The sequence below is a fragment of the Haliaeetus albicilla genome, chromosome 20 (genome assembly GCF_947461875.1).
Source record: "Haliaeetus albicilla chromosome 20, bHalAlb1.1, whole genome shotgun sequence".
NCBI lineage: Eukaryota > Metazoa > Chordata > Aves > Accipitriformes > Accipitridae > Haliaeetus > Haliaeetus albicilla.
In genome coordinates, this window is record NC_091502.1 from 10,297,494 (window position 1) to 10,322,141 (window position 24,648).

The window sequence follows — 24,648 nt, forward strand, 5'->3', positions numbered from 1 at the left end:
GTTCTCCAGGTGAGTTGGGCTGAGATATGGGTGAAGACAAACAGGATGAGGTAAATCCTTAGGCATGGGAGCAAAAAGGTGGGAGCTGAAGCCTTAGAAATAGAGGAGCTCAAGGCTGCACACAAAGCAGGGAGAAACTAAAATTTAAGGGTTTAGAGTAACTTTGATTCACGTAACTGCAAGAAAGATGAGACCTGCACTGCCTGCGCACGGGGCCAGCTGCAGTCAGGCCTCCACGTGTCTTGGGGGTCGAAGTCTCTGGCCGGGGCTGGGGCCAAAGTGGCCTTGCAGGGACCCGCACCCGGGCACTAGGCTGGGGCTGCTGCCGGGAAGCCCCGCAGGTTGCCTCAGCTGGAGAGCAGGAACACGAACCTCGCGTTGAGCGCTCCTGGAGCAGCCCTTGGCTGCTCTTCCGCTCCGACCTACACCCAGCGGGTGCAAGGGAACCTGCGGAGCGGAGCTGCGGCTCGCTAAGCGGAAGGAACGCGAGAGGCATCCCAAGGCGGGCGGCTGAGCTCCGTCCCCCGCCCCAGGACGAGCCGTGCCCCTCCTGGGGGCGGCCTCTCGGCGGGCACAAAGCTCGGCCCGGCCCGTCCGCCGCCAGTGGAGCTCTGTTCTTCCGGCCCGCTGCCGCCGCTCCTCCCTCCCGCGGGCGCTGCCCGCCGCCTCCGCAGCTCCCTCCCTTCCTCCGTCTCGGCGGGCGCAGGGCCGGGGCATGGAGGCGGCCGATGCCGGCGCGCCGCCGCCCGGTGCTGCTGCTGCTGCTGCTGCGGCGGCGGCCGCTGCTCCCAGGTCTGAGCCGCCGCCCGGGGCCGCCGCCGCCGCCTCCCCTCCGCGCCGGCTGCTGGCGCTGCTCGGCGCCAAGCTCTGCACCTGGTGAGTCCGCGGCCACGGCCCCCCCTCCCCGCCCCGGCCTCCACGTGGAGCCGGGCAGCGCCGGCCTGCCTGCCCCCGCGGCCGGGGCGGCGCGGGGGGGGGGCCGTGCCGCGGGCCGGGGTCGCTGTCGCCCCCCCCTCCGCCACCCCGGGCGGCGGGAGGTAGGGAAGGAAGGGGGAAACAGTCTTTGTGTCCTCGGCCGATAAGGCGGCGAGGATGCGGTGGCTTATCTGTGCCGCCGGGAGAAGCTGGGTGATGCTCTGCCCGGAGCCAGCGCCGCCGTGGGGCACCGGCCGCGGAGGACGCCCGGGTGCGGGCACGGGGTCGCCGCTGGGAGCGGGGCGTGGGGCTGAGCACGGCTTTGGACCTTCGGGCGAGCCTTTACAGGCCGTCGCCCTGGCAGGGGTGAGGCCGGCGGGGTGCGGGCGGCAGGCGGCGGAGTTTTGGCTTCCGCTGGTGGAGGGCTGCGGGGAGAGGGTGTTCTGATAGCCGGGCTGCTGTGGAAGCACAGCCGGGCTGCAGCCCGTAACTGCTGTTGTGCGAGAATGTGAAGTCACTCCAGCTAAGTGTAGAATTAGCGAGTGAAGTATTTGATTTTGTTAAACTGAGAGCGTGATCTCACATATGCACACACTTGATTTTTTTAGTAATTCTGGCTTAATACTTTCCTGTTTTCCTATTTTTTCCTCTATTTTTATCTATTTCCTATCTTTCTGTACTTCTGTCTGTTCTGTACTCTTTTATCAACATTGTCGTGAGGAACAGGTCATGGGGGGCAGAGAAGATAACAGAACAAAATAGCTGAGATGAGGTGTGGAGTCCAGAATGACCAATATCCCCTTTCCCTCCTTCCTTGAATCAGCTTAGGATAGAGACCCGTTGAAGTATATAACTTAAAATGCGAGCACTGGTTAAGCATGGAAAACTTGAGGAAAAAAAATTCTGCCAAGTTGTGCAGGCATCGCATGCGTCCCAAAGCTGGTACTTGCGAAGCACTGCCTTTTGTGAGAGCAGAACTACCTCCTTTGACTTCCAGCCTGCAAGAGCTACTGTTCATTCACAGCTTTGGTTTCCATCTGAGGGAAAAAAAAAAAATCCCTGTTTAAAAGGCTTTTTGGGGGCTCCAGGTTTGGTCTCTAATAACTATTGCATCAGATATCCTTGGCTGACAAACAGGAGGTGCTGGCTGTCCTGCCAGCCTCGCTCTCGTAAGCCGGAGTCTGGTGACTGGACTGTGTGGAGGTGTGTGCTGGCCAAGCAGAGTCTTATTCCAGAGGCCAAAGCCTGCTTTTCTCTTGGATATAAGTTTTTATCTTTTCATTCCTCCTGCCTGTCAGGAATGCCCAAAAAGACAAGATGGGAACTTGTTGAACTGTTCAGTAGCCTCACCTGTGCTAGTAGTTTTGCCAAAATGTTGCCAGAGGGCTATACTAAATGAATCTGTTGGTGGTACTTGAAAGAAAATAAAGAGCTCTCACTGACTTTAGCAAAGTGTTGTCTGAGATACTGAATTGATGGGGGTTTTTTTTCCTTCTTTTTTTTTTTTTTTCCCCAGGTGGCTAGAGGCTCAGCCACTTCAGTTTTGTTAGAGGCCTTTCTGAATCATTGGAAGGTTTAATACTTGTATGTAATAAGCTAGATTTTTTTTTTTTTTGGGGGGGGGGGGGTGAAAGCAGTAGAAGGTATGCTTTCTGATTCTTGAAACAAAACAAGTCTTTTCTGTTTCTTACCTTTTACAAATTAGATTGAACTCAGTTTCAAAGCAGAAGATTGAAACACTAACTTCTAAAAATGTTAGTTCTTAAAAATATTGGTTTCCTGTCCTGAGCTATCTGCTAATCATGTTGGAATATGGCTTCAGTCTGAAGCTGCATTTTCCTTTAACTACTTGCATGAAAATGTGAGATTATTCAAATGAAATGGTCTCTTCTTCCCCCCATCCCCCATTCAGGAAGGATTAATTGTTAAAGCTGAAGTGCAAGTAAATTCTTTGTGAAGAGTGTTGCCAGGCTTTGCCTGTTAGTGTTTAACTGGTGGCACAAATTTAATTTTTGAAAAGCTATATTTATTTTCATTTTTAAAATCACATTAAAATTATAGGGTTTATTAAACTAATAGCCAATAAAATTGTTAACTGTGGGCTTATTAGACTTTCTTTGACTTCCTCAGATAGAGACTCTGATTGTATTTTAATATCTAGGAGTATTTTTCTTTGGCTCCATGCGAAATGCAGAAGAAAGCCAGCCTGACTTTCTCATGTTGTCAAGAGCCGCACGTTGTTCAGCATTAGCTTTAGACCAATTTGTGGCAAACTTTCATGTTCTAAAAAATCCCCAAATGACTCCTAGTTTTGCTCATAGCCAGAGATAAAGCTAGCTAAGATATGGCGGCTGAAGGGTGAGGAGGAGTAATTTCTTGGCAGCCAACCACCAAGCAGTAAAAAACAACAAAAAAACCCCCAAACTGTAGAACTAAAAGGCCATTTCAGACCAGTTACCTTATGTCATCTGAGAGTCCAAAGTGATTTACTCCTTACCAATGCATTAAAAAAAAAAAAAGCAGACAGAATCAAGTTCTGGCACAGAAAAGTTAATATATTTCAAAAAATGATGATAAATTATTAATAAGGAAATTATTGTCATCAATACTCCTGTCAATACCAGAATGAAAGGAAACTTATGTCTTCGAAGTATTTTTCTTATAAGAAATTGTCTTGCAAAATGAAACCAATAGGATTTAAAGTTTGCTCTCAAGTTTTACAGAGGGTCAAACACTCTTTTTAAAATTTGCTGTGGGACTTTAGTGGGCACTGAAATAATAAGGCTCCTGAGCCCATATTTAATGAGGGTCATCTTACTTTGTTCAAACTGCTGTCTTGCTGCCTTGATCCCAGTGCAGGAACACAGCGTCACCTTCGCAATTTGAAGAAATTCATTTTGACACCTTGGCAAATGGTGTGAGGGGAAACCATTGCTGCTTCCTGCTGAGGCTCTCACCTGGTGTTGGGGGGTGGTGTGTGTGTGTGTCAAGGCAAAAGGGTGTTATTTTACACACAGCTGAGAAAGTTGCTAGAAATGTAGTGTTTTTGGTTTCACAGAAGACATTTTTTGAAGGCAGCCTTCCACTGTCAGTGAACAATGTCTTTATGTGGCTGTTTTGATCTTAGCGTTTTGAATCTCTTCAGGGAAGAAAAAAATCACTGAATTAAAATAGAGAAAAATGAGGAATGAGGCAGGATGAAGCCTGCTTGCCTTATCAGATGACTTTGGTACTGTAGAAGTAAATGCTGCAGGACTGCCGAGACATACATTAACTAAATAGCAATGGTTGCTGGTGTAATAACCACTAAGCAAACAGTTCTGTAGATTCTGAACCTGCGTCTCTTCCCATATGCAAAAATGCAAGGAGATAATTCCCTAGGTACTTTAAACTGGAGAAAGTTAGTTATTAGAAAAGCTGAGGATTGGCTTAGTGGAGTTATTCCACTGCAAGAGGGCAGTTGGGTCTTTCTTGTTTTTAATAAACGATGGTTGAAGCTGATCAATTGTTAGCAAATTTGAATGGCAGTAGATTTTCCCTCTTTTACCCTCTCGCTGGAACACGGTGACTATCCAGTTTGCCAAAACACTGGGCATGTAGAGTCCAGGCCTCCCCTATAGAGAGGGTGCTGTAGTTCAGGAGAAGCAAAGCTACCCCTTGCATACCATGTCCTGGAGGAAAATGTTTAAAACCTTACCCCCACAGAAGTCCGTGTTAAACAAGCTAGATGCTTGTGGAGTAGTATTTATTGCCTGTGCTTCTGCCCGTCTGTGGCACCCACCACCTAGGAGATGGGTGAAGGGGAGTCTGCATCCAGGAGAGCAGGGCTTCTGCTGACCAAGGCAGCTTTAACCTTTCCTGGTAACGTATTGATGAGCACAATTCATTTTGTGGACTACGCAGGCTTCACAGCTTTGCTCCTGTAAAATTGCAGCAGTTCTGCCCAGTCACACCTCTGCTCAGGTATGATCCCCACTTCCACACCCTCGTCCCAGCTAGTCCAAGCACAGGGTGAGTTTAGTCCAAGTCCTTTAGCAAGCTAAAGGCTTGCTCTGTGCCTCCTGCACTGAGGGTAAAGAAGAAATATTTTCTGCTAGTTTGGAGCAAGAAACTCTTTATTTGAATAATAAAATGTATATATGTATTTTTTAAATCCCTGGAACCACGTTTTTCATGTGTTGTTTACCACATTATTTCTTCCTTGACATTTCAATGGATCTTCTGTGGTCTTGCCTCCTGCAAAGGAGCCAGAGTTCACAGGGCAGGCAAAGGGTGAGCTGGAACCATCGTTCATGCTTGTTTGAGGGAGGGGGTAGACTCATCCCTGAAATTTTAGCTAACGTATGTTAAATCTTCTTAACAGCACCTGATGAAATTAATTCTTTAGATGAATGTAAAAAGACATTTCTGCATCAGTCAGAATAATCAGCCAGAACTTGTCATGGTCATTGCTGATTTGTTCACCAAATAGTGCAATCAAATCTTTGACCAGAATAAATAGAAGCTCAATATAATAGAAGTGAGGTAGCTTCAAAGTTTGGTTTTTATTTTGTTTTTTTTTTGCATACAAATACATATATATAAAAAATACATGTATGTGTTTATATATTATGTATGTATTTATGCAAGACATGTATGTATTTTACAGCACTATTTATAGTTAATGCTGTGCTATAAAGTAGCCATGATAAATTTCTAGCTGAAATACAGTCTCTGTTGCTTACTTCAGCATTCAAAATGCTAGAAATGAGAATGTTCATTCTTTCATGCACCAGAGTGAGTTATTCACGTGAGGCTGGATAGGACCTTACAAGATTGTCACATGATCTATGAATACTTAAAGTGTGGATATGCACCATTGCTGCGATTGGCAAGACAAGCTGTAGCAATATGTGGGGCGTGAATCTCTTAGAAGTGCAGCATGGCTGGACTTCACAGAGATCTGCTGTCTCATCAAAATGGACTTGGAGAGAAAAATGTGCCTAGCAGCATTTTTAAAGTCAGAAGAGCTTTGGTGTCAGGCTGAATTGAAAATGAGATTCATGCAGCTGAATTAGAATCTGTGCAAAGGAGATGTCTCCCTTCCAAAAGGAGAGATGGACTGTATGATTGTAGTTGGCTTTAGCTTGAACACACCTTTCTCATTGCCTGACAGCTGGATTGCACAGCATAGCTAGGTGAGCTGGTATTTACTACATTGAAGTCACCCACGTTGGGAAAACAACCAGTGTTACTGTCACATGGTGTGCATGGCATGTGCATGCCCTGCCAGAAATCATCAGGGAGAGATGTGGGCACGGGGCAGGTGCAGAATCCTAATGGGGTTGTTTCTTCTCTTGCTTGATTACTTTGAGTAGGAACAAATGAATCAGTTGTGCAGACAGTTAAATTCTCATCATTAGTCTTCAGAGTAAACAACTTAGACATGAACTTTGCAGACCTCTACAGACAGCACAGCACTGAGCCCTTCTCACTGCATATTGTGACTATGCAGGCAGAGACTGGGGTGGTACAAATCTGCATAGCTCCACTGGCAGGGAAAACAGCAAGCCAAAAGATACACAGCAATCTATGTGTATCCCTGTTTGTCTAGGAGCCTCTGGAATGGTTCACTTTCTATTAAGGGAAGAATTGCTACTAAAAGAGCATGAGCTTCCCTACCTGCCCTGCCCAGCTGTGGGTTGGACTTAAAAGGAGTTGTAAATGCTAACATGATCTTTGGCCAAAATGTGTTTTTAACTCCATCCTCAATTACAGCAGTGTATGATGGAATATAGCAGAAAAAAAATCCACAATAAGTATTAATTATAACAATTCATATTTTAAGAAAGCATTTTTTTACAATGAGAACAATCAATCACTGGAACAACCTCCCCAGGGATGTGGTGGAGTTCCCATTGGTGGAGGTTTTAGAGATGTGACTGGACAGGATGCTAGGTAATCTCATCCAGGCTCCCTTTCCCATGAAAGGTTGGACCAGATGATCTTTTGAGGTCCTTCCAACCCGGGCTGTTTGTATTTCCTCAGCACTGCTCAGCTTAGGGTCTCAGCTCACTTTCAAAGACTCAGCTCTCAGAACGGCCTGAAGGCAGTCATGCCTTATCTCCACATTGCAGATTTCTGTTGACCAAAGTCAACATGGGATTCAGTGGAGGATGAAGGATTTAACTCAGGCCATGTGTAACAAAACCTCTCTTGATGAGAATAGATCCTGCCATTGGTTTGAGCCTGCCCGGGTGAGCTGCTTGAAGATCCTTGCAAATTATTGCAGTCTCCATCACTGGCGGTTTGAACTGGCCTCACTTCTTATATGGCTGTCATGAGCTTAGGCTAGATCTGTGTAGACAAAACCCTGCTTACCGGTAAATCAGAACAACATTGATAGGGAGTAGAAAAAGAATAGTGTCAATCTAAAAAATGGCATTTTCCCTGAACAACTAGCAAATATTTTTTTAAAACCTTGAAAGTTTAATTCAAAGCTTACTGTGTTCTCTTTTATATTCACAGGCATATTCTGAAAACAATAATTCTGGGCCAGATGCTCTCCTTGTTTATCTGTGGGACTGCTGTTACAAGCCAGTATCTAGCAGAACAATACCAAGTGAATACTCCAATGTTTCAAAGTTTTATCAACTATTCTTTGCTGCTTCTAGTTTATACAACAATGCTGGCATTTAGGACTGGTATGTGAAATATGGGATGGGAGATTCTGGTTCATAATTTTTTTTTTTCTTGTCTACATTTCCCTTTCAGATTTTGAAACTAAAGAACTCAATACTCATCCTAGTTTTTTAAAGTTCCTGCTGAAATTCCTGCTTTGTAATAACACATGGAAATGAATTTCACAGGTTAAATATGCATTTAATTTGATTTCATTTCATATCTGTTTAAAATTATGTGCTGTTTGGTTTCAAGTCCTATGTTATATTAGGGAAAATAGGCTTTGTTGTAACACGCTTCTTTACCAGAGGCCATTTAGTAGTTGTCCTATTCTTATTAATTTACTCTTTAAACAACTCTGGTCTTGTGGTTTTTTTCCCTCATGTGGAAGAATTTCTGTGCCTTTCACCATTTGCATTGTCTCCTCTCAGGCTGCATTTTGCTGCTATTGTATCTTTCTTGAGCAGGGGCAACTGAAATTGAACATCTCAGTATTATTTATGCTTCTAAAAAGCATACAACAACATTCTATGCAACTTTTGGTTGGAAAGAAACACATATTGATTGCTGCTTTCTTCTAAACAGGCAGTGACAGTCTTTGGCAAATTTTGAAACAGAGGTGGTGGAAGTATATTTTTTTGGGACTGGCTGATGTTGAAGCCAATTACATGATTGTAAAAGCCTACCAATACACGACCCTCACAAGTGTGCAGGTAAGAACCGGTCTCTCTTTTTGAACTGTTGCTTTCATTGCAGTTTTGGACCAGTTTCTAAAATGAGATTCATAGGACAGACATGGAAGCTATTTAAGCCTGAAAAAACTTTCTGATATTTATTTTCTCCCTGCAGTACAGGGAAGAGCATCCTGCCTCATGAATAACATTTCCAGGAAGCAGAGAAAATTGGCTGGTATTACCCAGTGCCAGCTCTTGAGTTGAACTCTAATTATTTTGATAGAAAGCACTTCTACAAGTTTGCTGATAGCCACTCAGGGTTTTTCTCCTGATGTGAAGATTTACGACCAGGTAACACTCACACAGCACAGGTTCTTGCTGATGAGAGCAAGGTAGATCTCTTGCCTAGTCCTAGAAGCTGTGGGAGGCATTGCGAGGTGTAACCCCACATGTGAGGACATACTGATAGTTAGCTGGTGTTGCTGACCAGGCAGTGAGGGACCAGCCCTTTGGCTTTTGGATGTGGCGCTTCAGTTCAGGCCCCTCTCTGGAAGAGATGGAAGGGAGGTCAGCGTGCCAGGCTCCTGAAGTGACAGTAGACGTCCTGTGCAACATCAGTGCTTGGTGCTGCGTCGTTGCACTAGGATAAATCTTGGGTTCTGAAATAGCTCTACGAGCAGGAGGGCTAGGGCTGGGGTTTCTTTGTCACCCTACACAGACATAAGTGGCTGGAAGGTTGGTACCTTCTTCCTGCTTCCAGCTGTATGCTCCTGACCTTGCATGGCCAAATCCCATGAGCAAACTGGCTCAGGGCACTGAGTAAATTCAGAGTAAACCCTGCCTTTTGCTGGACTGTTGGCAAGTGGTGTCAGGCCCGAGTTAGCTCGCTGTGTGGCTCCACAGCTGCTGCTGGAACAAGGAGGGACATGATGCAGAAGCAAGGAGGGAGTGTATCTGGGGCTGTGCCAGCCTGTGCCACTGGATCTGTGGCTGGGGTCATGGCCCCACTTACCTGAATAGAAAAATAACGTACTGTACAAAATTGGCTGTTAGTTGGAAAGGAGTGTTTAGGAGTCAACCTAACCAGGGTTAATATTTAAAAGAATTACCTGTAAAGCAATAAAATCCTGTGGTCTGGGCTCCCTTTAGAGAACTGCAGTAACTTTTCTTTGCTACTTAAAAACTAGTAACATGTGTCTGTTGGATTATTATTGTTACATTTCACTTCATACTTATGTGCTATGACTCATTGGGCCATTAATTTCCTTACAAATAAATGCCTAAGAAATCAAAGCTTTAAGAGACATTTCAGTCTCAGGATCATGTTAAGCTGATAACTGAGACACTGTTTGATCATATACTTTGCAGCTGAAAAAGCCAGGACTTTAATCCAAGTTCTCAGAAGTAGTAAAGCTATTCCCATGATTTCTTTCATAGAAATTAAGAAAGAATAGATAGAGTAGGTTGTCCTGTCCGGTTGCCAAACTCAAGCATTTGCTGAACCTTTTTTCGGTGTGGTAACCTTCAGACTGATGCTGCTTTGTGTCAGTTCAGTAATTGTGAATTTGTTGTAACTGCCTGTTGTCGTAAGGTTTCTTGCACATTCTCTGAAGTCACCAGTTTCTCACCACTGTCAGAAATGAGATACAGGACAAAGAAAAAAGCCTGTGATTTGCTCTAGTGCAAGGCATTTGCTGTCTGTCAGTAGCAAGCAGTTCTGCAGCTACATCAGAACCTGTGGTTCGGAGCACCCAGCCTGATGGCTTGTCTGCAGTACTGGCTGTGAGTCGATGCCCAGGGAGCATAAAAGCAACGCAGGAGTATATGGCACCTTCCTGAATACAGGGTAATCACTGTTAAAATGCTGGCTGGCTGGAACTTCAGCTCAACCCTATGGAACTTTTCTTCAAAGATAAGTTTTCTCAGCTCAGTAGGGAACTTCCATGTATTTTCTCACTCATGAACACAAGAACAGAACTGATTTTCCTTTACTTATCAAATACCAGCTTTGCATGGAAAGGGTTGGGAGATTTTTAAGGAGATAACATTGGGATGGCAGCTCTCATTTCTCTGTAAACAAAGAAAAAGACTTTGGTTCACAACTGAACTCCTTCTGTTTGGCTGTGGCTGAGGCAATGCCATGGAGACTTCTTGCTGCTGGTGTCCTTCTGTCTTGTGGCAGGACTTGACTGTGCTGTTGTTTGACCACATATGTCATGGCAAAAAAAAAAAAAAGCAGCATAGCTGTGGTTTCATGTTGTTAACATGCTAGTGGGCACAATTAGCATTTGCTCTGTAGATAATTTAAGTGGAGGCATTTTATAGGCGGCTATTGACAGAATAGCAGCTGATGGAAGAGTGTTAACCTCAACAGGAGAAAATGCAGGATGAGCCCCTGGGGCTCAGCTGGAGGTTGCCCTAAGGAAGCCTTGCAGGGTAGCGAGCAGGATGAGCTGTTGAGCTTTCTTACTCAGAAAGCTGTGTGGAGCTGGCAATTATAAGCGAACCAATGACCTCCAATAGTCTATGATAATTTATTAACCATATATTAATTAATAATTTACTCGCCCTGCCTTTAAAACCTCCTATAAACAGTGTGGCCAAAGCCTGGCTTGAGTCAAAACATTTGTAAATCAAATCACCGGGTTTTGTTGTTTTGGTTTTTTTTCCCTTGTAAAATACAGGCTAGAATTGAATAAGATGAGAGTTTGCTGAGGCTCTACTGGCAGTAGTAATCAGCACTGCAGTACTGCTGTGAATGTCATAAAACTTGAATAAATACACTTTATTCTTTTAAATGGTTCCATTGATACAATTCATTGCAGTATTACATCTGCTTTGCACCTCTTTGATCTTGATCCTGTACAGAAGAGAGCATTTTCCACCAAAGAGCTCTGTAACATAGTAGATGAAGGGAAGCCAAGATCCAGGAGTTGGAAATCAGATTTCTTCTGACTGTAGTTGAGTATAATTGTCTCCTGCAACAGATTACCAGAGCGTGTTCTTCATCATTTGGTGCCTGTGTGTCCTGGCTGCAAGTCCTCTAACCAGGATGCTGGAGCTGTACAGTATGTTATTGGTCTGGATGAAGCAATTCCCCATCTGGCGTTCCTGAAAGAGCTTCTGGCTCATTATGTACTACTCCCTTTACATCCTAATTAAGAAATTTTTTTTAAAGGGTTTTTCTTCCACTCTTTCTGTTTGGGTTGAAAAACTGCTTGGAGGTTGGAAAGCTATGTGGTAACATCTCAGTTAATGGGGAAGTGAAAGCTTACTTATTAGTAGAAGAGATGTCTACTACCAGGGAGGTATACATTTTGCTTTCTAATGTTTGCAGTATTTCTTGTTGTTTGATACTAATCAAAACAGTCAAATTTGGAGGAAATGTTAGAAGGTTTTTTCTTGAGGTAAGAATAGAGAAGAAAGAAAAAGTAAGATAGAGAAAAAGGCCTATGACTAGATAGAAACTTGCAGCATGATATTTTTCAGTAGAGCAAAGTTGTATTGGAATATGTGGTATCACTTATTAGGACTTGTGTGGTTGCAGTGTCTCATAATACAGTACATACAAGTGCTTTTGAGCTTTACAGACTGGACAAGCTGGAGGCAATCCAAGGAGCAAAGACAAATAGATGGATTTAATCTGTAATAACTTCCCTTCATGCTATGCTTGTAAGACTTTAATATATGCAGTTATGAACAAATAAAACCAGACGTATCATAAAAGTCTTACGAGTTTGGTTAAAACCCTTGGGGACAACAGCTGAACTAACGGAAGCCAGCACAGAAGACAACTGCAGTGGTGCACTTAGGCAGGCAGAGGTTGGCAATGAACATTAAGGACTAAGGGCTCTTGTCTTGATTGTAATGATTATGGCCCAGTCCTATTGACGTGGACCTAACAATTTGTAGGGACTTCAAGAGGGCCAAGATTTAAGGGCTGACATTTGAGAGTAATTTGTGAGCAGTCTTTGGAAGGCTGACTGTAAGTTCTGCTGTAGACCGTTCCCTTACACAGTTTCACGGCACTCTACCAAGGCAGGTCAGAAAATACACCCTTTTTTCCTCCAGACAAATTCAGAAATAAAGTATGTTTTGTTCAATTAAATATTAAACCAATTATGATTAGCTCAATGTTCTTGGTATTATTTGATTATTCTAGAACATTATGCCCATCTTATGCTGTGGCATATTTTTCTGTATTAAGTACACAGTTCAGTCTTGATATTTTCTGTAATAAAGGAGAATGGGTGGAAGATGGGCGAGTCTAGCAGCAAGGCAGAGAGACGTAGGATTTTAGGAACATACACAGAGGGGATAATAAAGGAAAGAAGTCAGTGTCACTGCTTGTTATGGAGTGCAGGCATCCTTGAACCATAGCTGTTCAGTCTGCTCAGGGCAGTGTCTGCAAACACATCTGAAGTGCTTTGAAACTCCAGCTGCCTTGTATGTCCTGCTGCTGGGGCATGGGTGAATTAGAGTGGGTTACCTACTTCTGATCAGTCGAGAGTCAGCTCTATCAGAGTAATGAAAAAGCACTGGTGGCTTGTATGTGCTTTTGTGGGAAGCTGGAAGATTGGGAAGGTGACTTCAGGAAAGCTGTTCTTCCCTTCCTGTCTTCCTTCTACCGATTTTGCCCATGGCTTCCAGCACACGTACCAAAAATCGAAACCAAAACTGCAAGGTCAGATTCTTGTCCTAATCACTTCAATGTAAAATCAGATTACTTGTATCCTTCAGTAGTTCCAGATTTTTATTTTGTGTACATGGAGCCCTAAATTCTAGAGATTTGAGGAGTGAAAAGACAACCTAGACGAAACCTGCTGGGGAGAAAAGGAAACATCGGTGAACCACCTCCTTGCATTGGTGTCATGGGGAGCAACACGATTTCAGAGCGACATCCTAGCATTCATTTGTGAAGCTGCAAAGATTGATTAGGTCTATCATTAGAAGAGTTTCTGGATCAGTGCTTTCCTATCAGGAGAGAGTGGACCCCCACCCCAGTTCCTCCTTCACTTGCAAAATTCTTTTCATGGTAAAATGTGGGTCTGACCCCCTTTTTAAATGAATCTGCTGGGGTTGCTTTGTGGCTTTCAATAACATCTGACAGTGATGGAAAGTAAGATCCTGTACATTCGCTTTCAGGATAGTGCAATCCAGATTTGGGGTGGGTTTCTAATGCAAACTATTTCTCTGTACACACAGCTGCTGGACTGTTTCGGGATTCCTGTGCTGATGGCTTTGTCATGGTTCATTCTCCGTGCAAGATACAGGCTGATCCATTTTCTTGCTGTTGCCGTCTGTTTGCTGGGTGTAGGAACAATGGTGGGTGCGGACATTTTGGCAGGGAGGCAGGACAGTGAAGGTAAGGAGTCTTTTATTGTGGGGGGGAAGAGCGGAGAGATGGTTCCCATGGTGGGCTAACTTGTAAAGGAGTAGGAGGAGCAAATGCAGGGGGAGTGGATGTAGTTTTATTTTAAAAGAGAAGAGGAGAAGACATGCTGCTATTTGTATTTCTTGTCCAAGAAGATAGTGGCTGAGGAGATGCTGATTTTGTAGGGAGCTGTCGAATTTCTTTGCTTGTAGGTTTGGATTAGTTCTTCCACCTTAAAAGAGAAACACTAAAGCTTAAATTAAGCTTAAATTTTGCTGCTGTTCATCAGACCTGATGAAAGCCCTCATTCTTGAAAGCTTGTTCGCTTTTACTAATTATGTGAGATGGTCTAATAAAAGGTACTGCCTCTCCCTGCAAACCTTGTCTTGCGTACATGATATCAGCCTGCTGGCAGCCAGACTTCTCTGATTTGCAGTTTTCTATAAGCACAAGTAGCAAATAAAAAGTTACTCAGCAGCAGCTGACTTCTCTGAGTTATCTTTGGCAGACCCAACAGAAATGCTCCACATATCCCCAAGGCCCACAGGTCACAGCCTGGAAAGCAGAGGCTTACTATGGGAGAGCAAGAGGAGACATGAGCAGGATGCTGGGATTCCTGGGACCTCTGGGAGAGAGGCTGGGCTCTGCGGACCAGGATCCAGCTGGGTGCAGATAAGGGCAGGTCTCGTCTTCTCTATGGCAGATACCTAAATCAACCTGTATCATAGCGATCTTACTTTGAGTAAGAATTTTGAATTTTCAGACCCAGGGGGTATGCAGCAAGGTAAATTTCAGGGCATTGCCTTCATCAGGCAGCCTAGGGATAAGCCTGTTTGGTGTTATTTTGGGGCCTTGCTGTAGGTAAGACAAGACAAACTGAGGTTTAGCTTTAATGTTGTGTGGTACAAGTATCTCAGTCCTGAGAGAGAAAAACCTTTCCCCAAGGCTTTAAGACAGTTGTGCTTTATTTGCTGACCTGTGTGTCCTTACTACAGCTTACCCTCATATTTTAGACATATTTTTTTACTGATTGCCAACTGGCTCAGGGAATGAAATTTTAAATCAATTCAAGGATTTAAACAACAGCGATCCTCTTGCTATTTAGCTGATGCATAATGGCATTTACTTGACGAGTGATTGTATTGGAGGGAGTCCCATTTGCACAGTATAAATAAATCGTAGCAGGACACATGGTACCACCCGTCTGCAGTGCCCACTTAAGACCTGTCGTAAACCTGAAGCTGAGTCCAGGTCCTGCTGAAATCAATAGTCTGATTTTAGCAAGACTTGAATCAGGCCTGACTGCAAAAGCAGGGGCAATATTCAGAAAGGTGGAGAGCTTCTCTAGCTGAGAGTTTTCTCAGGTCCCTGCAGTGCCTAAGGTCAGCAGAAGTAGAATTAGACCAGGCTATACAGCACTGGCTTGGTCAGGATGGGATTTAAATGCCAGGTTTAGCTCATTCCAGGGTGAGGTGAGCAGGTAGCAGAGTCCGTGCTCAGACACCAAGCCACTTGTCTGTACACGCAGGAGATGTTTCCTTTCCCCTTACCCTGGAAGGCGCTAGGAAGGTAGACATGTTAGAGATAAATTTGCTTGTCTTTTTAAGGAAAGTTAAAAAGTGTTTGCAGCATTACCCTTATTGTGGATTAATATTTCTGTACAGGTAGTGACGTGGTGATTGGAGATGTCTTAGTGCTTCTTGGTGCTTCTTTGTATGCCATTTCTAATGTGAGTGAGGAGTACATTGTGAAAAATCTGAGCAGAGTGGAGTTTCTAGGAATGGTGGGCTTGTTTGGGACTATTATCAGCGGTCTACAGCTGTAAGGATCTAATATTTATTTTAAAACTAATTAAGAATTTCTACAGATGATTGCTTGTCTACCATGAAATGATGTTGTTGTTATTAAATTAATTCTGTGTTACATCTGCATTTGGCCTATATGGGAGTCCCTCCACTTGAATTTTATTTTTGTTGATGATCAGCATCGTTTTATATCCTTTGTATTTGTACTAATCTTATTACAGCAACTCTAAAGTGAAATCCTGCATTGAACACATATGATACTTGGCTGTATTTTTGATTTTGTTGATCTTCACAAGGACACTCAGTATACTGAGGAGTGTTCACAAGAATGTGTTTCTTAATGGGTTTTCTCTGTGGAAAAGTTTAGGAGATAATTGTTAGCAGGAGGTCTTCCATATTAAACTTCAGTTTAAAATGAAGCCATGTATACTCTTATAAATAACCACATTAGAGTAAGAGACGATGTGCACTTAAGTCTGTCTAATCAATTTTATGTCCCTCATTTCTCATCATTACAGTTAATAATTTCCTTGAATGGTATATCAAGTAAAACTGATAAAAAAGGATGAAAAAGCCTGGGAAGTAGCATAAGAATTAAATAATTTTGAAATTTTTTTTCATGCTTGTTAGATGTTGGAGTTAGTGTCATTCAATAAAATTTCAAACAAAAAATTAAGGGATTATAAATAAAAATATTTCCTAAATCTTTTGATAATTATTTTTCTATTTGAATATGATTTTTTTTCTTTTTTACTGTATTATAACTTTTCTCTAACTCTAGAGCCATTGTGGAACATAGGGAGATAATGAGAATTCAGTGGAACTGGAAAATTGGTATGTGTATGACAAAATGATGTGCATTTTTACAGAACACTGGAAAATAATAATTTAGACTTTGAATGCTGGGGTTTTCATTTTCTTTCTCTGGATATCTGGAAGCAGCATTCATATCATATTGTCACAAATTTATTTTCTGCAAACTTTGCAGCTCAGCAAAGAGATAAGATTTGCAGGATTGAACATTAAAACCTTTGAGCTCAGTTGGTTTTTTTTACATATAACATGAAATAATTTTTCAAAATAAATTGAAATAAGTAAAAATTAATCCTGTTTAATTACAGATGTGTTTGGTGTTGGAACATCTCAAGAATATTTTTCTGTTGTCCTTCCTAAATAAAATACTGGAAAAATGGATTTTGTAACACATTTTGACCTCAACAGAACTGTGTGTTATTAAGAAATGTGACTCTAAATTTCTTCAGTGAGCTCTTAGGTTAAACTAGGAAAGAATAAGAACTTTCTTGTATAGATACAGTAATTTTTGCAATACAGAGTAGTCTTGGAAAAGAAGTATTTCTTCCATGTTTTTCTTAAATTTACACTCCCATATCTTTTCGGACACCTTATCCTAAAAGTTAAAAATGCATAGTTTTAAAGCATCTGAAGAATATTGGTGTTCTTTAAAGTCATTATTCCATGACTTAGGAGTAAATTGTCATCTTGTTTTACAGCATTACTGTTCACAGTCTTTGCCCTGTGTATGTTTGGGCTGTATAGCTTCATGCCAGTAGTGATTAAAGTTACCAGCGCAACCTCAGTCAACCTGGGTATTCTGACTGCAGATCTCTACAGTCTGTTCTTTGGGCTTTTCCTCTTTTTCTATAAGGTACGTATCTTCATTCTTTCACTGTAATTTCAGTTACGTTTTTACTCCAAAATTGTCAGTAAAGCGTAATGTTCTTAAAAGCCTCTGAACAGTCGTTTGCACTTGTACTTTTCTGCAGCTTGTATTGTTCATCGTTGGCAGATGTCAGTCAGGAGGAGTCATACTTAGTTAATTACGTAGCATTGCACCATTAGGCAGATAGCGATTTTTCAAACGATTTCACGCTTGATGGAATACGTTACGAGTTAATGTTAAGAGATAGTAAATAATTTCCCGAGGTGTTCAAATGGTAGAGTTCTTGCCGTGAGCCCTATGTGGAACTGTATGTTAGATCTGGTTCATCTCTCCAAGTGTCCAAAGAGAAGGTTTGAATCTCCCTGTCCTGAAAGGCATTTGGTGTCTGAGAGAGGAGCAGTTTGGCTTGATTTCCAGAAATTAATATTTTCTTTTAGAAATTTAATCTGTTCATTACCAACATCTTGGGATAAGAATCAAACTCTCTCAGTGCTACTGCTAAGGAGAGACTAAAGGAACTGAAAAAAAAAATGCACATAAATGTATTATTATTCTGTGCTCTCCAAAAGGCAGTTACTTTTATTGAGCTGTAAAATATTTTTGGTAGTGTCTATTCAAGCTAAATTACAGTGCTAAAAAGATTTCATTCCACCCTATGCTTTTCATCCAGAATCATTCGTGGGAACCTAGTTCACTATAGCAATTGGAGTAATTGAGTCAGTCGCTTGGTGACTGGAAGGGCTTAGTGAGAAGATTGTGAACTTTGCTTAAGAACTTAATTCATATTATTCCATGTGGTTGCTTTCTCTTCAGCATTATGAAGAGCCAGAAGCTTTTAGGTCAGATTTGTTTCTGAAAAGGAAGGCCAATTTATTTTACAGCACGGAGGTCTGGTAATGGTAAGGTCTGACAGCAGCTAGATTTTTCCTTTTAAATAGTCTCTTAGCTCAGCTTTCCTTCCTGTTTTGGGTTCCAAAATTTGCTCCAAGCTAGAAAGCTTCCATTAAAAATGAATGTAGGAAGTGAACCATACTTACATCCTAACAATTAAAAAAATCCTTTCTAAGTCACTTTCAAACATGTATTTTGGGACCCAGGTAAATTAACTCAAGAAGTGATTATAAATTTATATTCATAATAGTAAAGAGGAAGAAGTAAGCAAGAGCTTTGGAAGAGATATAATAAACTTTTATTCTTCAGGATTTTTAGCTTATTTTGGGGAGAGGTTTTTCTGAGAGCAGATCATCCCTTAATTACTAACTGTGGGATATTCTGGTAGCAAAAAGGAAAAATTAATAAGAAAAGATGTTGGGGTGGTATTATGAGAGAATTTCAGATATTTATTAAAATAGGAACTTGCATCTATGGTTAGAAACAATGAAGTAGCAAATAGGGTAGCAATAATAATGCCGCATCTTTTGTAATCAGAGGATCTGAGATAGCTTAGGAATCAAGAAGTGAGAGTGCCTGATTTTGACACAGCTTCTAACATAATACTTGGCAGTAGATAATCTTATTAGCAAGTTAACCATATAGTTTCTTTACCTATGGGGCAAAGAAACCAGGCAGGACATTTCCCGGATTAAAAAGCCTCCTGGACACAGGAATCTACAAACAAAAATGCAAGGAATCACTCTCTATTCCCCATTACCAGATAATATTTCACAGCAAGCCACTGAAGGTTTGGCTGGGCTGCAGAGTGGAGAGCGCCATGGAGAGCTCTGAATTGCTGTGCTCTGAGCCTGCTCTGAAACAGGAACAGCACAAACATACAGCAGCTACAGCAGGGACCGGGCCCAGGAATTTATAAGGTTTTGACTTGTGCACGGTGTTTTGCTAATGCACTCAACTTTTCAGCCCCAACCATGTCTGTTTAAGGTGAAATGTGAATTTTGCATACCTGTTTTGATGAGCTCTTTTTTTTTTCTTTTACTCCATAATGAATCTTTGCTGTGGTTGTTCCTAATGAGCTCGTTATATAGATACCTGTGATCCCTCAAAAGATATTAAAAAAGGTCTCCAAATGCTTTTGTTGTATAAGCTCCTATGGAGGGAAGTATACTGCAAATACAGACACTAGATGGAGTTACAGTGCTCCAGTAACATTTAAAGTAGTCTTTAGGCTTGATAGTGAGGATGAGATTATAAGCTGCACAGGTACAACTGAAATCAGTGTCTAAAGCAATGAAGTTGCTGCAATATTTGAAATGAAAAAAAAAAAAAAAGGGAAAAAAAAACCAGGAAGAGACCACTGAGCCCTCCCAAAAATGAAGAAAGGGGAAAAAAACAAAAGAGAGAGAAAGAGCATAGGCCTGTTGGAGCAGCATGGTTAAGGTTCACCTGTGTCAATAGCTGCAAACACATAGGCAGGCCTTGAATCACAGCTACACTGCAACAGCTTTGGCATCCTGGTTCGGTGACTGTGTATCCACTCACGGAGGAATTAATTCTGAGCCGCGTTAGAGACATCTACTGCCTTGTACACACTGCGAGAGGGGGTCTGGCAGTTACTGTGAATACCCAGTCTCGCACATCCTTGCATATGAGCACATGTTCGCTCATGGCCTTAGGCTGTGCTCCAGGGAAGTCTTGCCAGTGCCTTGGTACAGACCCAAGCTCTGCCCATTTGATGGGAGTGGGTCAGTCGGGGTAGGACCACGGGCACTGCTGCCACCTCCATCAGGACACCTTCAGAGCCTGGTGCTTCCTCCTGTGCAGAGTGAACTCTTGAGTCCAAGCTCCTCCAGGCAGACAGCCTGCAAGGTGAGGAGGGAGGGCAAGTATCGCAAGGCCACTGTGTTTCAGTCTGCTTTTCCTTTTGCATGGTGCTGTCCAAGGGTTTCCAAGCCAAGTGACTGCCAGCTAGGAATTGCAGTGCCTTAATTGTAGATGCCTCAGTCTTTTTTGGATCAGAGTACACTGTCCAGGTCCTACCATTCATTTCATCCAGCTCTGCTGCTTGATAAACTAGAACATATTTTTCAAGGACATCTAAGGAAGCGCTTGGGAGGTTAGGAAGTATTGACAGTGGGATGTAGGATGTGCTATGTCCTTCATCCTACTGTTTAATCAGTGTGGTTTGGCAAAAGCGGTGTGGAGGATTTTAACAAGTCTGCTGAAAAAGTGTTCCTGGCTGTGGATAACTTGAACACTTTGTATTATTGAATCTGGTGTTATGAAGTAAGCATTTATTTTTCTGTCAAGGTGGATGACTCTCGGCAATTGTTGGACTTTTAACAGGCAAGTGAATGATAGTGAATCAAATGCCTGATGTACCTCAGCAGTTCATACTCTTACCTCACACCTCTCTTAACAGAGCACAAATGCTGATCTTGTAAAAGGAGCCCCAGTCTCCCTCTCTTCAAGGACTTGCTGGGTGTAGAGAGCAAACTGGTTTTGGTCCAGTAATAACATTTATCTAGCCTTGCAGATGGTTAAGAGAGCTGTGCAGAGAACCAGCTGCTCTGGTGACTTGCAGTAGGACGGAGAGATTCCTCTCTTGCCAGGACCTGAAATATTTGGCTGTGCTGAAACAAAATTCTCTTAGGGGTACAGTGTTTCAGCATTCACATGTGTAAACAGCTATCCTTCAGTATCACCATGTTTAAAGCCATTTGTTCTCTCTGTTAAGATTCTTGTATGTAGACCTAAGGAAACTCCCTGTCCAACAGTGTTGAGGATGAGATGCAGAGAAAACCAGCCAGCAGCCTGAGTCTGTCAGTGAATGGAGCTGTTGAATTTTGATTTTCAGACCTGAATACAGATTGTGGTGATATCCTCATTAAAATAATTTTAAAAAGGAAGGGTGGCTTTCACATTCTTAAAACAAGGCAGCATTGACTGTTTTTACATCAGATAAGACTTGATGCATCTCTTTCTTTCCTCTGCCAGTTTTCAGGTCTTTACATCCTGTCCTTCGTTATCATCATGGTGGGCTTCATCTTGTATTGCTCCACTCCAACTCGGACAGCAGAACCCACTGCCTTGCCACAGCCCGGCAGCACTGGCTTGGACAACGCTGCACTAAAGCTCGAGGAGAATGACAGTGAAACTCCAGCCATAACTGTACAGTTCACAAGAGGAGAAGCTGTGGTGGTCAGCACTGATTAAAGAAATGGCAACGTTTCAACATAGAACTTTTTTTTATTTTACTGCCAAATTTCCCTCAAATATTAATCTGGAGAATTGTTCTACTGCCAAGGCATATGTCATGCTGTGCTGGTTTTAATGCACTGGATAGACTTTTTAAGGCCAGATCCTCAATCAGTAAAACTGTATTGATTTACCCTTGCAGAAAATCTGGCCCTTAGAAGAAGACAGAGTAGTATTTATGTGGAGTCTCTGGAAAGTGAGAGACACTTCTTTTTAAATGCTTAATTAACTTAACAGCAAATGCCTGGGGGGGGAGGAAACTAAGCCAAAGCAAGCTCCCAGGTCACTAAGTGGAGCAAATATGTTTTATATTGCATTAAGGACCTAAATCTGCAAGATGCGCTCTGAGGGCTCCATGGTTCCCACACTTAAGTGCTGAGTACCCTCAAATAGGATCATGCAAAAGCCAGTCAGCTTCTCATGGGATCTAGTTCTGCAAGCCATATTACATACATACACCTTCCACGTGCTGATGGACTTATTCCTCCACTGGAGGATTTGCTTCTTACATTGCACGTAAATGTTCATCTCTTCATATTGCTGCACTCCCTGTTGCAGCTGGGGCTGCTACAAGTATTTTATTTTGAATTTTGTTGGTAAGGGAAGTTTGAATGTGTGTTTTTATTATCCCTTCTTTTTCTCTGTCAGTGGCCTGTTGTTTGGTGCATTCCCACTAGGTGGAGGAGACAAAGTGAGGCCCTCGCTTGGTTCAGTAAGACCTGGACGTTTTTTCTACATCAGACAGCTAAAGGGTTTGAAGTGAAGCTCACTTCTCAGTGAATTTCTGTCTGAAATGGGACACATTTCTGCATAAAGAGTTGAATACAATTGGCATTTCATAAAAAATTGAAGCATCTTAGCCAATCCTCACTGCAACAATAATGACATAATCTCCAAAAGGTTAAGTGCTTTCAGTAGATTCATTGGCAGTTTTCCTCCCCCTCTTCCTATTTACAGTAAATGATTAAAAAAATACGAGGCTGCGGTTTTAACATCAGTAAAACCATACTGGGATTTTATTTTATTTTATTTTTTTTGTACAAGCCTTCATAGCTCAGGTGTATGAAGCAACAAAATAATAAAGTTTTCAGCAGCTGAAGAGCTGGCTCTTGGTTTGTTTATTTTTTTAAGCTAGAATTTCTCTATTGCTCAAAATTATATTAATTAATTTTACTGACCAAATGATTCTTTTAATGGCTGAGCTTTGCCATAAGAAGTAAATAAGACATTTTCTGAAGATATTGGTGATCAAATGACCCGACTGGTTTTGTATACTTCTGGTATAGTTTATTCAAGCAAAATAATTCAGCAAAAATCTAACCTGACTTTATTTAGCGATAGCAAAACAAACGTTCAGCAGATACTGCAGCAGTGAACATTGCCTTTTCACTGAGTAGTTCATGCTAGGAAGGGTGAAGAGGTGCTGTTGTTTTATGCAGAGTTATCTGGGCCCAGCTGTCCTCTGTTTTACCACTGGAGTAAGATTCAGGTCACAGATTAAGACACCTAAACTGGTGCATCTGTAGACATCTGTACATCTAAAGCTGAACGAACAAGCAGCTGGAGACCAGGTGGGGTAAGGAAGTCTGATGGCAGTAGATGCTTAAGAGGAGCCACCTGGGGATGAAGTTGTAGTTCTCCATGCCAAATCTGAGTGGCCTACAACCTGGAGCTAAGTCCCACCCACTGTTAGCTGTGTGAATAGTTAACTGTGTGTGGTAACAAAGCAAACAGCAAGCAAACCTATAGGTCTATAGGTGAATGTTCCAGAACTCTTCACCTATTGGTGCGTGATGGGATTCAGCTCCTAAATGTAGCTAGTTATGTGTTTTATGCAAAAAAGTCACTGAGGTCCTGTCTAAAGTGCCTCTCTGGGGGGCATGATTCAGTTGCCTCAGTGTCAGCTGAGACACCCTGTGGAGTCTGTGGCATCTCTAGGGGCTGGCAGATAGGACCCAGGATCTAGAGGAGACATGTGACCTGGAGCAGATTGTGGAAGCCAGATGAGGTGCCCTAGGATCTCTGAAATGGCACTGCAGCCTGTGGTTGAGACACTCAACACTTTCTTGATGACCACATGGGGTCATATGTGATTACTTTAGATGCTTAACCTTTACACAGCTAAAATTGGATGAGATGAATCCCAGATGAAGCTTATGGCCCAGCCTGCAATATGTTCTTTCTGTGGTCGCTGGGTGGCATTTCAGCACCTCTGTGGTGGTTGCTACAACAGCTAGCTGTGTGTGTCCAGTGGTTGAGAGCGCTCTTTGGTGTGCCTGCATGTCCCATATGCAGTGCAGAATGAAAATTGGTCTCATTTTATGCACCTCAGGAAAAATAGTAGGGCCCTTTGCACAGATGGCAACTGTAATCACTGTGCAATAAAGAGAAAGCACAAGGCAGCAGCTGGAGTTACAACAGAAGCACAATGGAAAGTGTGGTCAATCAAAGGCTGGTATCAGTGGGTAAAAGCTTTACCTTGGCAAATGGAAAAAGTAAAGATAAGTTAGCTCCTAAGTTCATAGCATCCCTTCTGATAGCTCCCATCGAAAGAAAAGCGGGGGTGGGGAGGAGTTTCCTTTGTGCCAAAGCAAGGAATAAAAGGGGACGCTTGGCCCACCAGCTTGCTAATGTTGTAGCAGCTCCACCAGAGGATGCTGCTTGGCTGGTGTCGTGTAGTGCTGGCATGAACAGGAGGGGACATGGCAGCTTCCCCAGGGACAGCCCTGGAGGTTTTACATTAGCACCAACTAACACAAGCTCTTACAGCGTGTTTGGGATTGACCAAGTGGGGTGAGGCATCTGCGGTGGTGCTGATCTGGAGCGACCTGTGCCTGGATGAGGGAAGAGGTGACTTTGGAAGGGGCGGAACAAATGCTGAAGGCAGGGACCCGAGTCAGCGAGAAACTGAAAGAAACGACTAAAAAGAGAAGCCATCTCATGGCTCTATGCATGAGTTGAGACTGTTTTGAAGAGAAACTGCTGGTGTGAGTAGGAAGCTTTGGGGAAATCCTGTTTATTGATGAAGAAGGCACTGAATCCTGTTGTCCTGGAAACAGTGGATCCTCTGCTTCCCACCAGGGTTCCTCCAGCTGCCATGCTCCCCTGGCAGGTCCCACTGTGGGGCCATGCCTCCCCTACCTATATCTGCTCTCCCCTGGGCCTGAGCATCACTCCCTGGCATCTGGAGTGGAGCCTGCCCCTGCCCTGCTCACAGGAGGAATGTTAGGGGTGTTTTTGCAGCTATCTTCAGAGGTTACCTAACTCAAAAACACTTTTTAGTGAGATTTCCATGTGAGAGAGAGAAATCACATGTACCTGTTTGGCATGTTTTCAACCCAACTTGCTGGTCTTTTTCTCATTGCTGAGTTCTGGTGGGGTTGCTTT

At 42.9% G+C, this 24,648-nt stretch overlaps 1 protein-coding gene across 3 annotated transcripts; it reads left to right on the forward strand.

Moving 5' to 3' along the window:
- Positions 1-638: 638 nt before the first annotated feature.
- Positions 639-22,360, forward strand: SLC35F2 (solute carrier family 35 member F2). 3 transcript variants are annotated; one of them, XM_069808252.1, is made up of 8 exons: positions 642-876; positions 7,423-7,598; positions 8,161-8,288; positions 13,455-13,614; positions 15,288-15,444; positions 16,210-16,262; positions 16,940-17,094; positions 21,001-22,360. In XM_069808252.1, the coding sequence occupies exons 1-8, from the start codon at positions 716-718 to the stop codon at positions 21,217-21,219; spliced, it is 1,209 nt and encodes a 402-aa protein (XP_069664353.1). In that variant the 5' UTR covers positions 642-715; the 3' UTR covers positions 21,220-22,360. The 3 variants fall into 3 exon arrangements, with proteins under 3 accessions (XP_069664355.1, XP_069664353.1, XP_069664354.1); XM_069808253.1 differs by lacking the exon at positions 642-876 and adding an exon at positions 7,034-7,151; XM_069808254.1 differs by lacking the exons at positions 15,288-15,444; positions 16,210-16,262 and having other exon boundaries at positions 639-876.
- The last annotated feature ends 2,288 nt before the right edge of the window (positions 22,361-24,648 follow it).